This window comes from Indicator indicator, chromosome 31, assembly GCF_027791375.1.
Source record: "Indicator indicator isolate 239-I01 chromosome 31, UM_Iind_1.1, whole genome shotgun sequence".
Classification (NCBI taxonomy): domain Eukaryota; kingdom Metazoa; phylum Chordata; class Aves; order Piciformes; family Indicatoridae; genus Indicator; species Indicator indicator.
In genome coordinates this window covers 4,470,265-4,482,254 of record NC_072040.1, presented here as the reverse complement: position 1 = coordinate 4,482,254, position 11,990 = coordinate 4,470,265, and the positions used below count along the sequence as shown (strand labels likewise).

Genomic DNA, 11,990 nt, shown 5'->3' with positions numbered 1-11,990 from the left:
GGGAAGGGCAGCAGTACTGACATTTTTACACCAGGCTGTCAGTGTCTGGGCACCTCAGACAGCAGCAACATCTGGAGAGTGCAGCCTGAGGGGTTAATGAAATAAACAGGCCAGAAAAATGGACTGGGTCATTCCTTGAGACTCTGACATCAGCCTTGACTCACAGCCAGAGGATTTTAGTGCTGGCCATTATTATTTTATTGACACATCAAATCACTTCAGTTTATAGCTACACCACTCTGTATAGTCAGGGTTTAATCCCCAGGGGAATTCTTCTGACTGACAAGCTGTGCCTGCTGCTGGGAGGAGGAGGAGGGAAGCCTTCCTCTCCTGGAGAAGGCACAGAAACCAGAAAAATCCCCTTCTGACTTTTTCACTCTTTATTTAGCAGAAGAGTGGCACAAGACAGGCAGGCAGGAGAAAATCAGGTCCTTGCCACTCTGAAAGATGCTCCTTTACAGCCAAGACATTATTTACTGGGTAAGAAACAGCTGCACTGGGTGTGGGGAAGCATCAAAGGGCACAAATTCTCTTCCCAGCTACCTGCTGGTGCAGACTGGTGACTCAACTCCTAGAAACTAACATCCTGCAGCAGTTTTTTCCCAGCAGTTTAATGATCATGAGGAGGAGTGGTGTGTACAGAGAGACACTGACAAAGGCATGGTGAGACCTGGGGGGAAAAGAAAGGGAGAAAGGGAGAGAGGGAGAGATGGGGAGAGGGGGAGAGGGAGAGAGGGAGAGACGGGGAGAGAGGGAGAGGGAGAGAGGGGGAGAGGGAGAGAGGGAGAGAGTGTGGTGAATGAAGCCTATCACCCAAGGCTATATCCTTAAAGTGGTGGGACATGGCCTACGTGTTCAGCTGGAACCCCCTCTCCCCTCTGAAGTGGGGGGGGAAGGCTGGGCACCACTCTGTCTGAGTAGACAATCTCCTGGGTCATTTGGGACAATGGCACGCCGACGACATGCGCATTGCCCTTTGTTCACAAGTTATGTTCACATTATATTTGGTGAAACATCAGTTCATTGGTCAATTGCTCTGTTTAACAAGGATGTTCACTGGACCAGTGTCCCTGCGGCAAATGTTAAATAGGGGTTGTTTTGGACAACTCGTGTTCCGTGTTCCATGCCCGGTATCCGTGTTCGGTGCTCCGTGTTAATACCCGCGCCTGTTCCCGTGTGCGTGCCCGTGTTCTCCTCGTGCCTTCTGCCGCCGAGAGATCCACATTGTCCGGGACTCGAGCCGGCAGCGTTCGAGTGCATTGCCGCAGGTCGCCGCTTCTGCCCAAAGGAGCGGCACCCTCCCCAGCCGATCTCCGTAAGATCGCGGAAAGGGTCGCTCCAGCTTCCCAGAGGAGCCGCCTTTGGCCGTATCCTGCGGCCGCATCGACAAGGGTTTTCCCCTGGAGCGGCAAGCTTGTTTACACAGCACAACGGCAAACTGACTTGCAAAGCCTCCGGGAATCCCCGGTAATCTTCCAGGACCCTTTGTTCCGAGAGAAGCCGCTACCACGCATCACGGCACCACGCGGCCGGCGCCATTTGTATCACGCTATTATGATACATCTGTGCTACGATTTCCGGGACTATCAAACAGTATCAAGAAAAGGACCTCGAGAACTCTCTTCGGTTAGTGAGTAAACCGAACATTTCTTCATAGAGTTTCTGGGGCAGTTTGTGCAAACTGCCTGTTTGGGGTCTTGCCGTTTTCCGACAAGCACGCACCCCCCACCCCCACCCCGCTCTCTCTCTCTACCTCACTCCAATATAGTTTCACTTTCTAAACACATAGATTTCCTCAAACTATTCAAAGTGCCTGTATATATACATTCTGCAGAGTTGATTCTTTCCGACTGAATACTAGAACCTGTAAATACCAATTCTATATCACTTGTAATATAGTGTTAATAAATATTTATTAAACCTTTATAAATATCTCTGCCGCTTATTTTCGACGAGAATTTGTACTTCATAACAGAGAGGGAGAGAGGGAGAGAGGGGAAAAAGAAGGCTGAAGGCTGCATCAGAAATGAAGGATGCCAGAAATGTTCTGAAGATCACCTTTCAGACTGAAGACATCCACAAGGAAATGAAAAATGCCTTCCCCTTGCTTTGTGAAATCATTGCCTCGTCCTCGTGGAGCACAGCCAAGGACTGTTTGTGATAGAGATGATGAATGCAGGCACCAAGGCTCAGTGACCAGCCCTGGGAACAGTCACTTTATCTTTCAGCTTTTACTTTCAGCTGTGTCAGGAAAGGCATCCTCAGGCTTCCCTCCATGGGAACCAGAGCCCAGAAATTGTTACAGCAAATTCCTGGCTGCTGGGATGGACAACCTCACACAGCATCATCTGGTTCATTACTCAGAGCTCTCAGCTGGCTGTGATTCCCCTGCCCCTCAAAGCCCAGGTACAGCCTTTTCCACTCCTGGAGTGTCAGTCAGCTGAAAGTGGAAGAGGTTGGCAGGAATTCCTGCTTCACTCTGCTGGTGCTTGCTCTTACCCCAGTGCCTGCCTTTGGAGAACGCCCCAGCAGCTGGAGCTTGCAGCTCCTTGCTCTGAAAGCAGGAACTCCTGCAGCCATTTGTTATTAAGGATGACAAAAGCTTTCTTCTGCCCAGCACAATTAGACAAGCATTGCACTTGCTATGACTTTGTGTGTCTTTGGCTGGATGGTGCCAGGGAGAACAGGGCTTTGGAATCCCAGCCTTCAGGTCAAAGCCCAGTTTGCAGGTCTGCTAACACAAACAGCAATTAGAAAAGCATCCCTCTGCTGGCTGTCACTCCTGGCTGCAAAAAGCTTCTGGAAACAGCCTGGAGGAGCCATGTACCAGGAACTGAAGAGCCTGAGCTCCCTTTGCTGATCCCACATTAGAATCTACCTCCTTAACAACAAGCCAAGCACAATGTCTCTCTTTATTTGCAAAGGACATTTGTCATCTCTGCCAGAAAATCACCAAGCTCTGCCTAACTGCCCCGTCCATCACACTTTGTGCTGCTCCCAGACAGGACACTGCCTCCTGCTTGGGTAGACTCAGGCTTCTGAGAGTGGGCTGCTGAGGCTGATCTTCTGCATCCTAATTGCTGCTGGGGTAATCTAAGGTAACCCTGACAGCTTCTGCTCCTCCTTCTCACCACAGAGATCCTCCGTGAGGCTGTGCTAATCTCTGGCTTCCCTTGGGCACTGCTGCTGGTGTCAGTTTATGAGAGCCATGCAGAAGGAGTGGTCAGCCTGAGGGAATCTGTCTGGGTCAGTTCTGGCTCTGGCTGACTGGGCAGGTTTGCACCTAGGAGAGAATCCATCCCTAAACAACTGCATTAAAACCTGCACCTCCCAAAGCCACCCCCTCACATCTTGGTACCTCTGCACAGAGATTCACAGACTGGGTTGGGTTGGAAGGGACCTCAAAGATCATCCAGTCCCAACCCCCTGCCCTGGGCAGGGACATCTCCCACCAGCCCAACCTGGCCTTGAACACCTCCAGAGAGGAGGCATCCACAGCCTCTCTGGGCAGCCTGTTCAGTGCCTCCCCACCCTCACTGGCAAGAATTTCTTCCTAATCTCCAGTCTCAATCTGCCCTCCTCAAACTCCAATCCACTCTCTCCCTTGTCAAAAGTCCCTTCCCTGGCTTTCTTTGTAGGAATCAAGTCATGCTGGATGGAGCATCTGGCCTAAGCAGCAGTGATCCAGCAGGAAAGGTGATGCCTATGGATTATAAATGTTTTGAGAGTCTCTAAAGCTTTAAAGAGTTGCAGATTTTCACCTCTGCCTTGCCTGCATGACAGGAGACTGTAAGCTCCTGCAGGCTGCTGCTGTGTTTTCAGAAGCTGGAGATGAAATATTTAACCAAGCAGCAAGGAGCAGATGAAAACCCTGCAGATTTCCTCCGTGCCAAATGTGGCATATGGTATGCAATGAAATAAAACCCTTGCCTAACCTTTCCAGTGCTAAGGACACTTAAAGTTTTATTGCTCTGAAGATTGGCTTGGGTTGGGGTTTGGGTTTGGTTTTTTTTGCCTTGAAGAGGGGAATTCAGTCAAACCCAGTGCTCAGCTAGGCAGCTGCTTTGCTAGAGAGCCTCCTGTTCCTTTCACCTGGGCAAAAATCTGGTGATACCTGCATCTATGAACCAACCTTCAGCTGCTGAAATGATGGAATGGAAGAACAGAGGGCAAATAGATACCAGTGAAGAGATGAGATGGAGAAGGTGAAATTGCAGCCCCCTGGCTGTGGCTATGCTCAGTTGTGCTGCTGATGCCAGAAGAGTCCTTGGCATGATTTTACTCTGGGCAGATGAGTCCTCTCCCACCCATGTCCTGTGCTGGTGGCATGGAGCTGGTCCCAGGATGCAGAGAAGGGTCCCAAGTGTTTGATATTTACTGGCACAGGCAGAGCTGCTGAAGCCAGTGATTAAACCCTCACCGAGTTCAAGGGAGCCAGGATTTCATCCAGAAGCTTTAGCATCCAAGGAGCAAAGGGAGGTGACAGAGCTCAGTCCCCATAAATTACCTCTCCTTTGTGGCTGCTCTGTGTAAAATCACTGCACCTCCCTCCTCACAGGCCACAGGAACACATGCCAGACTGCTGCTTTATTTGCTGCCTCACAGCTCCTGGAACTTGGGTGAAAAAAAAGAAAGATAAATCAGTGTTTGATGTCCTGAAATAGCCTGGGGAGTTGGTGTTGTCTTGGCTTAAGCTGTTGGGATGTTTTTCTAAGGGAAGTGCTGCACCTTAGGACAGAACTGTTTGGAATGGCATGGCAGGAACCATCCTTTGAAATGTTTGCCAGCTGCTGAAGATGTGCTGCTGAGCCTTGCTGAGCTGCCAGGAGCAGGCCTGACACCCTAGCAAGGCAGACACTGCTCTGCAAGGCAGCATCCCAGAGAAACAGCCCAGAGCCAGGAGACAGGGAAGGAAACCAAAGGCTCTGCACACCTCCTGCCCAGACATTTTGTCCTCTGCTGCATCTCGCTGCTCCAAGAGGCACTCAAAAGCTTTTTGGGTGGTGTAAGCTGGCCTGGAAAGCTGGGCACAGAGTGAGAGGGGATGGAAAGAACGGAGAAAACACTTCCAAAGTACTACCTTTGGGATTCCAGCAGTTCCAATCAGGAGTCAGCATTTTCTACAGGAAGCAGCATGGTACCAGGAAGAAATTCTTGCCAGTGAGGGTCGGGAGGCACTGGGACAATGCCCAGGGAGGCTGTGGATGCCTCCTCTCTGGAGGTGTTCAAGGCCAGGCTGGGCTGGTGGGAGATGTCCCTGCCCATGGCAGGGGGTTGGGACTGGATGAGCTTTCAGGTCCCTTCCAACCCAAACTGTTCTGTGATTCTCTGATTCACAAAGAGCCTTTCCATCTAAGCCCAACATCATCTCAACAGCCTTGACCGGAGACATGCAGTAAACTCTGACACCAAGTCAAACATCTTAGGAAGGATGAACTTCTACCAAGACTGAAGCTTTCACCCTGCAACCCCCAGAGGCACTGTCTGCTGGGAGGGACACAGGAGGGGATCCTTGGACACAGAGAGGATCACAGCTGAGTTCAGAGGAGCTCTTGTCAGACACAGGTAGACAGAACCTGGGGTCTTACTCAGGTGTGCTATTTTCATCAATCAAACAGCCTGGCTGCCATTTGCTCCTGCATTCCCAACAGGAAAGAACAAGGGACATCTGGAACAGTTTTCTGCCTATCTGATGTAACCCTTTTCAAAAGCAAACTGGCTGAATCAAATAATTATTCCATCAATTGAAATGGGAGTTTATTGGTACCAGCTGACTCCTGCACTGCTGCCTTGACTGAGAGTAGATCCATGGCCATGATACCTCCCCACAGCCGCAGGAGCTGTGAACTCAAAGCGTGCAGGAGCTGTGAACTCAAAGCGTGCAGGAGCTGTGAACTCAAAGCGTGCAGGGGCTGTGAACTCAAAGCGTGCAGGAGCGGTGAACTCAAAGCGTGCAGGGGCGGTGAACTCAAAGCGTGCAGGGGCGGTGAACTCAAAGCGTGCAGGGGCGGTGAACTCAAAGCGTGCAGGAGCTGTGAACTCAAAGCGTGCAGGAGCTGTGAACTCAAAGCGTGCAGGGGCGGTGAACTCAAAGCGTGCAGGGGCGGTGAACTCAAAGCGTGCAGGGCGTGAACTCAAGCGTGCAGGAGCTGTGAACTCAGCGTGCAGGAGCTGTGAACTCAAAGCGTGCAGGGGCGGTGAACTCAAAGCGTGCAGGGGCTGTGAACTCAAAGCGTGCAGGAGCTGTGAACTCAAAGCGTGCAGGGGCTGTGAACTCAAAGCGTGCAGGGGCTGTGAACTCAGCGTGCAGGAGCGGTGAACTCAAAGCGTGCAGGGGCTGTGAACTCAAAGCGTGCAGGGGCTGTGAACTCAAAGCGTGCAGGAGCTGTGAACTCAGCGTGCAGGAGCTGTGAACTCAGCGTGCAGGGGCTGTGAACTCAAAGCGTGCAGGAGCGGTGAACTCAAAGCGTGCAGGAGCTGTGAACTCAAAGCGTGCAGGGGCTGTGAACTCAAAGCGTGCAGGGGCTGTGAACTCAAAGCATGCAGGGGCTGTGAACTCAAAGCATGCAGGAGCTGTGAACTCAGCGTGCAGGGCGTGAACTCAGCGTGCAGGGCGGTGAACTCAAAGCGTGCAGGGGCTGTGAACACAAAGCGTGCAGGAGCTGTGAACTCAAAGCGTGCAGGAGCTGTGAACTCAAAGCGTGCAGGGGCTGTGAACTCAAAGCGTGCAGGGGCTGTGAACTCAAAGCGTGCAGGAGCTGTGAACTCAGCGTGCAGGGGCGGTGAACTCAAAGCGTGCAGGAGCTGTGAACTCAAAGCGTGCAGGAGCGGTGAACTCAAAGCGTGCAGGGGCTGTGAACTCAAAGCGTGCAGGAGCGGTGAACTCAAAGCGTGCAGGGGCTGTGAACACAAAGCATGCAGGGGCTGTGAACACAAAGCATGCAGGAGCTCTGCAAACATCCTGGCCTTTGCTTGGAGAAGGATGATGGTCACTGCAGTCTTCCTAGCCATAGCCTCTGGGTTTTCTTTCTCCAGAAACCCTGGAGACGGCTTGTGCATGGCAGGGTCTCACTGAGGACGCAGCCAGCGAGGTCCTTGACTCAGTGGTTAAGGTGTAGACAGCTCTTAACTCACAGGAAGGCTTCAGTTGTTGAGCTGCTGCAGGGACAGAAGCAGCAGTGCCAGGCAGCACACAGTGCCCTGTTCTGAAGAAAGCTGCAGCACTCCCTGCTCCCACTGCCCAAAGTGCTTTCAGCAATTTCTTTCAAGAGATGCAAAAAGAATTCTCCTGAACTGCTTCATGTGAAGAGTCTTCAAACCCTTGCCTGAGATTTCCTCACACAGACCTCCCAGAGTTACAGGAAAATCACAGAGAGCAGCAGCTGCTTGCTCTGGCCAAGCAGCAGGGCAATTTGGGGGCCTGGCTACAGCCAGGAGAATGAAGCTGGATGCCTCAGGCATATGAGTCAGTTCTCCTCCAGCTGAGGACGTGCCTGCCTCAGCAGCCCTGAGTGAGCTCTGCTTGCTGCAGAGCCCCTGGGGCTAGCCAGCAGAGTGCAGCTGTGGCCATCTCTGTGGCCTGCCCTTCGCTCCTGAAGTGGGTCTGTGACAGGTACTGAGGATGTGTGCCCAGAGCCTGCCACTTTCTCCTGACTTTTGGCACCAGTTCTGGTGCTCCAAAGGTGTAAATCTGGGTGCTGCACTGCACAGAGCAGAGCATTCAAAAAGGATCAGGGTAAGAGGGGCCAATTCCAGCCATGGTTTTGACTGAGTTTGATAGAAAGCTCAGGAAGATGCCAGTAGGCTTCCACAGACAACTCTGCAATGTCCATACCCCACTCCCTGCACCCAGCTGCTGCAGAGGGTTTGCTTTTCCTGGCCACAGTCTCAGTGCTCCAGAAAGTTCCATTCTCTTATTAACTGCTGACTCCTCTCCCCGGGATTAATGGGTTTGGCCAGAGGGATGGAGTGTCCAGAGGAGGATAAACTGTACCGAGCTGGGTACCACCCCAGGTGGGTACCACTCTGGATGGGTACCACTCTGGATGGATACCACCCTGGATGCTGGCCTTCTGCCCTTCTGTGCTGTAAAGAATGCCAGCAAAGAAAGCACTTCCCAGAGCAGTGCCCAGCATTGCTTGATCCCAGCAGTTCCTAGGAGCCTTCAGGAAGTGCCCATTTCCCCACTGAGGGTAGCTAAAGTGCCTGGCAGAGGTGCCAGGGAGGAGCCTTGGCTCTGTAACTTGACCCAGTGATGAGAAGGTTGGCTTGGAGTGTCCTGCCAGGACAAAGCTGAACAAACTCCATCCTCCTCCCCTCATCACTGAGCAGATCTGGTGACTGCTGAATGATTGCAGCATTTCCTGCAGCCCTTCCGTGCTGCTTAACTGATCACTTATCAATAACTGATCACCTATCAATAACTGATCACCTGTCACCAGGACAGAGTAGAAGAGGAGGAGAACCTCTCTTGACCAAGGCCAAGGAGACCCTGGACACATTTCTGGCTCATGGGAACTTGTCCCCCAGCACCCCCCAGAGCTGCTCTCCAGCAGGTCTCCCCTCCCCTGCAGTGATCAAATCATAACATTTATGATCATGTCATGACTGTAACACTTTGGGATAGGACAAGCACACTTCTCAATGGCAGAAATTGACCTCAGACACTGTTGTGGGGCCCCAGAGTGGCCCCAGAGCTGCTCCCTGCTTCCAGCAGTCCTACCTGTGCTGGCCTGGGGGAAGGTTTAGCAAGGTGGGCTGAGGGTCCTCCTGGAGCAGATGGGCTGTAGTGGTTTTCTCCTGTGGGGAGTCATCATCTGAATGCTGTTTTCTCCTCTCAAAGGCTCCCTGTGGGCAGGGCAGGAGCTCCCTGGTGTTGCTGCCATGCTCAATAAACAGATTACAGACAGTTTGCCCGGGCAGGGGCGGGCAGCCAGGGCCCTGGCACAGACACCCACACAGGGCAGTAGGGGCTCTGCAGGGGGGGGCTTTACTCACAGGTTAGCTCCACCTCACCAGCAGGGTTCCAGCATCCCCCCTTGTAGCTGCAGCTCAGTAACCTTCCCTGCAGGGCTGCCACCATTTAGCTGGCTTCAGGCTGCTGTGAATTCAGGAGTAACCAGCTTGTAAACTCTGAGCTAACTTGGCAGAGAGGCTGTATGTGTAGTAAATAGATATTATGACAGGTGTGGCAGCTCCTGCCAGCAGCCTCTGTGAAAAATCCACAGCATCAAATGGCTACAGCCAGAAATAAGCTGGAAAAATTGTAAATGGCTCATTAAAAACTCCAGGAAAAACATCTTACTCAGAGGCTCATTTCTCACTGCTCTCACCAGGGAGCAAAGCAGGGGTAAAATGCTAAGTCAGGCCAGAGGGCTTTACTCCTTTTTTTTTTTTTTTTCCTTCCTTCCACAGGAGTTTTCCATAGTGCATGGTAAGAGGTTCTTGGGTGAGAAAAAGAAAGGTTTAAGAGCACTGGAACTCCTTTTTTGTCCAAGAAGGGAACTCAGTGCCCTCCTGTGCCCCATGTCTGCCTCCCCTTTATGGAAATCTCAAGTTTTCAAACTCTTTTTTGAAGCCTGAAGGTTGAAGCAAATAGAGAATCCTAGAATGGGTTGAGTTGGAAGGGACCTTAAAGGTCATCCAGTTGCAACCCCCTGCCATGGGCCCAGGTTGCTCAAGGTCTCATCCATCCTGGCCTTGAACACTGCCAGGCTTGGAGCCTCCACAACTTCTCTGGACATCCTGTCTGTGTCTCACCACCTCCTGGGAAAGAATTCCCTCCTAGAGTCTCATCTCAATCCAGCTTCTTCCAGTTTGAAGCCATCAGCCCTCATCCTGTCACTCCATGCCATTGTACAAAGTCCCTCCCCAGCTCTCCTGGAGCCCCTTCAGGTACTGGAGGGCTGCTCTAAGGTCCTCCTGGAGCCTTCTCCAGGCTGAACAGCCCCAACTCTCTCAGCCTGGCCTCTCAGCAGAGATTCTCCAGCCCTCTGATCATCTTCATGACCCTCCTCTGGACCTGCTTTAACAGTTTGATGTCCTCCTTGTTCCATGTCACACCAAGCAAATAAAACCTAAAAGGCATCCAAGCAAAGTGGCAGAATTTTCTCTAAAAGAGGTTCAAAACACAATTGTCTGGGAGCAAAAACCTTCCATGTTCAGAGGACCAAGATGATAGAACCATAGAGCTGTTGATGCTGGAAGAGACCTAGGAGATCACTCCCCCGGAGCTCACAGTCCCACCACTGCCACCAAACCACCTCCCTCAGCACCACAGCCACAGGTTCTTTAAACCCCTCCAGGGATGGGCACTCCACCACCTCCCTGTGCAGCCTGGGCCAGTGCCTGAGAGCCCTTCCAAGAGGCTCCAAGAAGAGCTGACCTGGCAAAGGGAATGGTTTTAGAGAGGTCTTAGTGCACAGCACCAAGCACAGCAACCATGCAGCCCACGACTGGTTCCCAGATGTAGTTCCTGACTGTGCGCACTGGCCTGGGGATTTTATTCCAGTGGGAAATCAAATCCTCATCCAGCAGCCCCGTGGTTTGCCAATGGGGCATGTGTGGATCTCCAGCTTTCAAGGCAAACATTCCTGGTGCTGTTCATAGCCACATTACACAGCCCTGCAGACAGCCAGGCCCTCCTGAATTCCCACCAGCATTCCAGCCTAATGTGGAACTGCTGGGGAATAATCAGGGCTGGGTTTTGTGACATCCAAGGCACAGCACTGGTTATGAACTGCTGTGAGGCTCACAAATAAGCACCACACTGACAGCTGCAGCATGTTCCCCACAGCAGCAGCAGCACAGCCAGGGCAGGCACCCCGTGGTGTGGGGAGAAAACAACAACACAGCACCCTGAGAGCTCTGGGGTCCCACTTACAGCAGTCACTAACCAGTGTCCCTGCCCTGCCTCTGCCTCAGTGCCCATGGAGGCATCCTGCAGGAGCTGCAGCACCATGAGGCAGAGGAGGCACTGCCAGTGTGTCTCCTGCTGTCACACCAAGAAACATTTGCAAGTAGCCTGGTTCACCAGGACACCTCAGAGGGCTCTGCATAGGGTAGGTACTGGGGAGCTTCCAGCAAGACTCTTGTATGGGTAGAAGGTTGGACTTGAGGCTATTAGAGGGCCACAGAGATGATCCAAGGGTTGGAGCAGCCCTACTGTGAGGACAGGCTGAGGGAGCTGGGGGTGTTCAGCCTGGAGAGAAGGCTCCAGAGGGACCTCAAAGCTGCCTTTCAGCACCTGAAAGGATCCTGCAGGAAGGCTGCAGAAGGACTTCTGCTGAGCCAGCACAGGGGGAATGGTTTGAAGCTGAGGCAGAGCAGGATTAGATTGGAGCTGAGGAAGAAGTTCCTCAGTGTGAGGGTGGTGAGACTCTGGCACAGGCTGCTTGGGGAGGTTGTGGATGCCTCCTGCCTGGGGGTGTTCAAGGCCAGGCTGGATGAGGTCTTGAGCAACCTGGGCTAGAGGCCCCCTCCCTGTTCATGGCAGGGGGGTTGGAGTGGATGATCTCTGAGGTCCCTTCCAACCTGAGCCATTCTGTGATTCTTTTCCAGCCTTCCTGATTCTGTGATGCTCCAACCATGCAGGACCAAGCCAGGCTGTCACATCCCTGCTGCAGACACACAGTGTGACTTGTGCCCCTGTGCAGGGACTGGGTAAGGGTTAAACTACAACCTTTCCTTCTCAGAAAAACAAGGAAATCTCTAAGCAACTGACAAAAATCTCCTCAGAAATTGTTGTGTTCAGCAGCCACAGCTGAAAGCATTTAGGTTATGAGCCAGAATTTGTCTTCAAAGACTTCATTCTGCCCAGCAAAGAACGAACAAGAGATCAATTAAGATCTCATCCAGCACACTCCTAACAGTGGGAACCAAACCTCACACAAGTCCTGTACCCTTGGAACACTTCCTAAGCAAACCAGAGGGAGATTTGCACTTTCTTACCTTTCAGAGGCTGCACAGATGCTGCCTTGGAGCCAGAGGGA

At 52.2% G+C, this 11,990-nt stretch overlaps 1 protein-coding gene across 1 annotated transcript in view; it reads right to left on the bottom strand.

Moving 5' to 3' along the window:
- Positions 1-1,153: 1,153 nt before the first annotated feature.
- The window catches only part of C31H8orf34 (chromosome 31 C8orf34 homolog), a 93,542-nt gene continuing 82,705 nt past the window's right edge, over positions 1,154-11,990 (bottom strand). Inside the window, 3 exon segments of the mRNA XM_054394655.1 lie at positions 1,154-1,400; positions 5,822-6,291; positions 6,403-6,900. Coding sequence (XP_054250630.1) covers positions 1,154-1,400; positions 5,822-6,291; positions 6,403-6,900 — 1,215 coding nt within the window.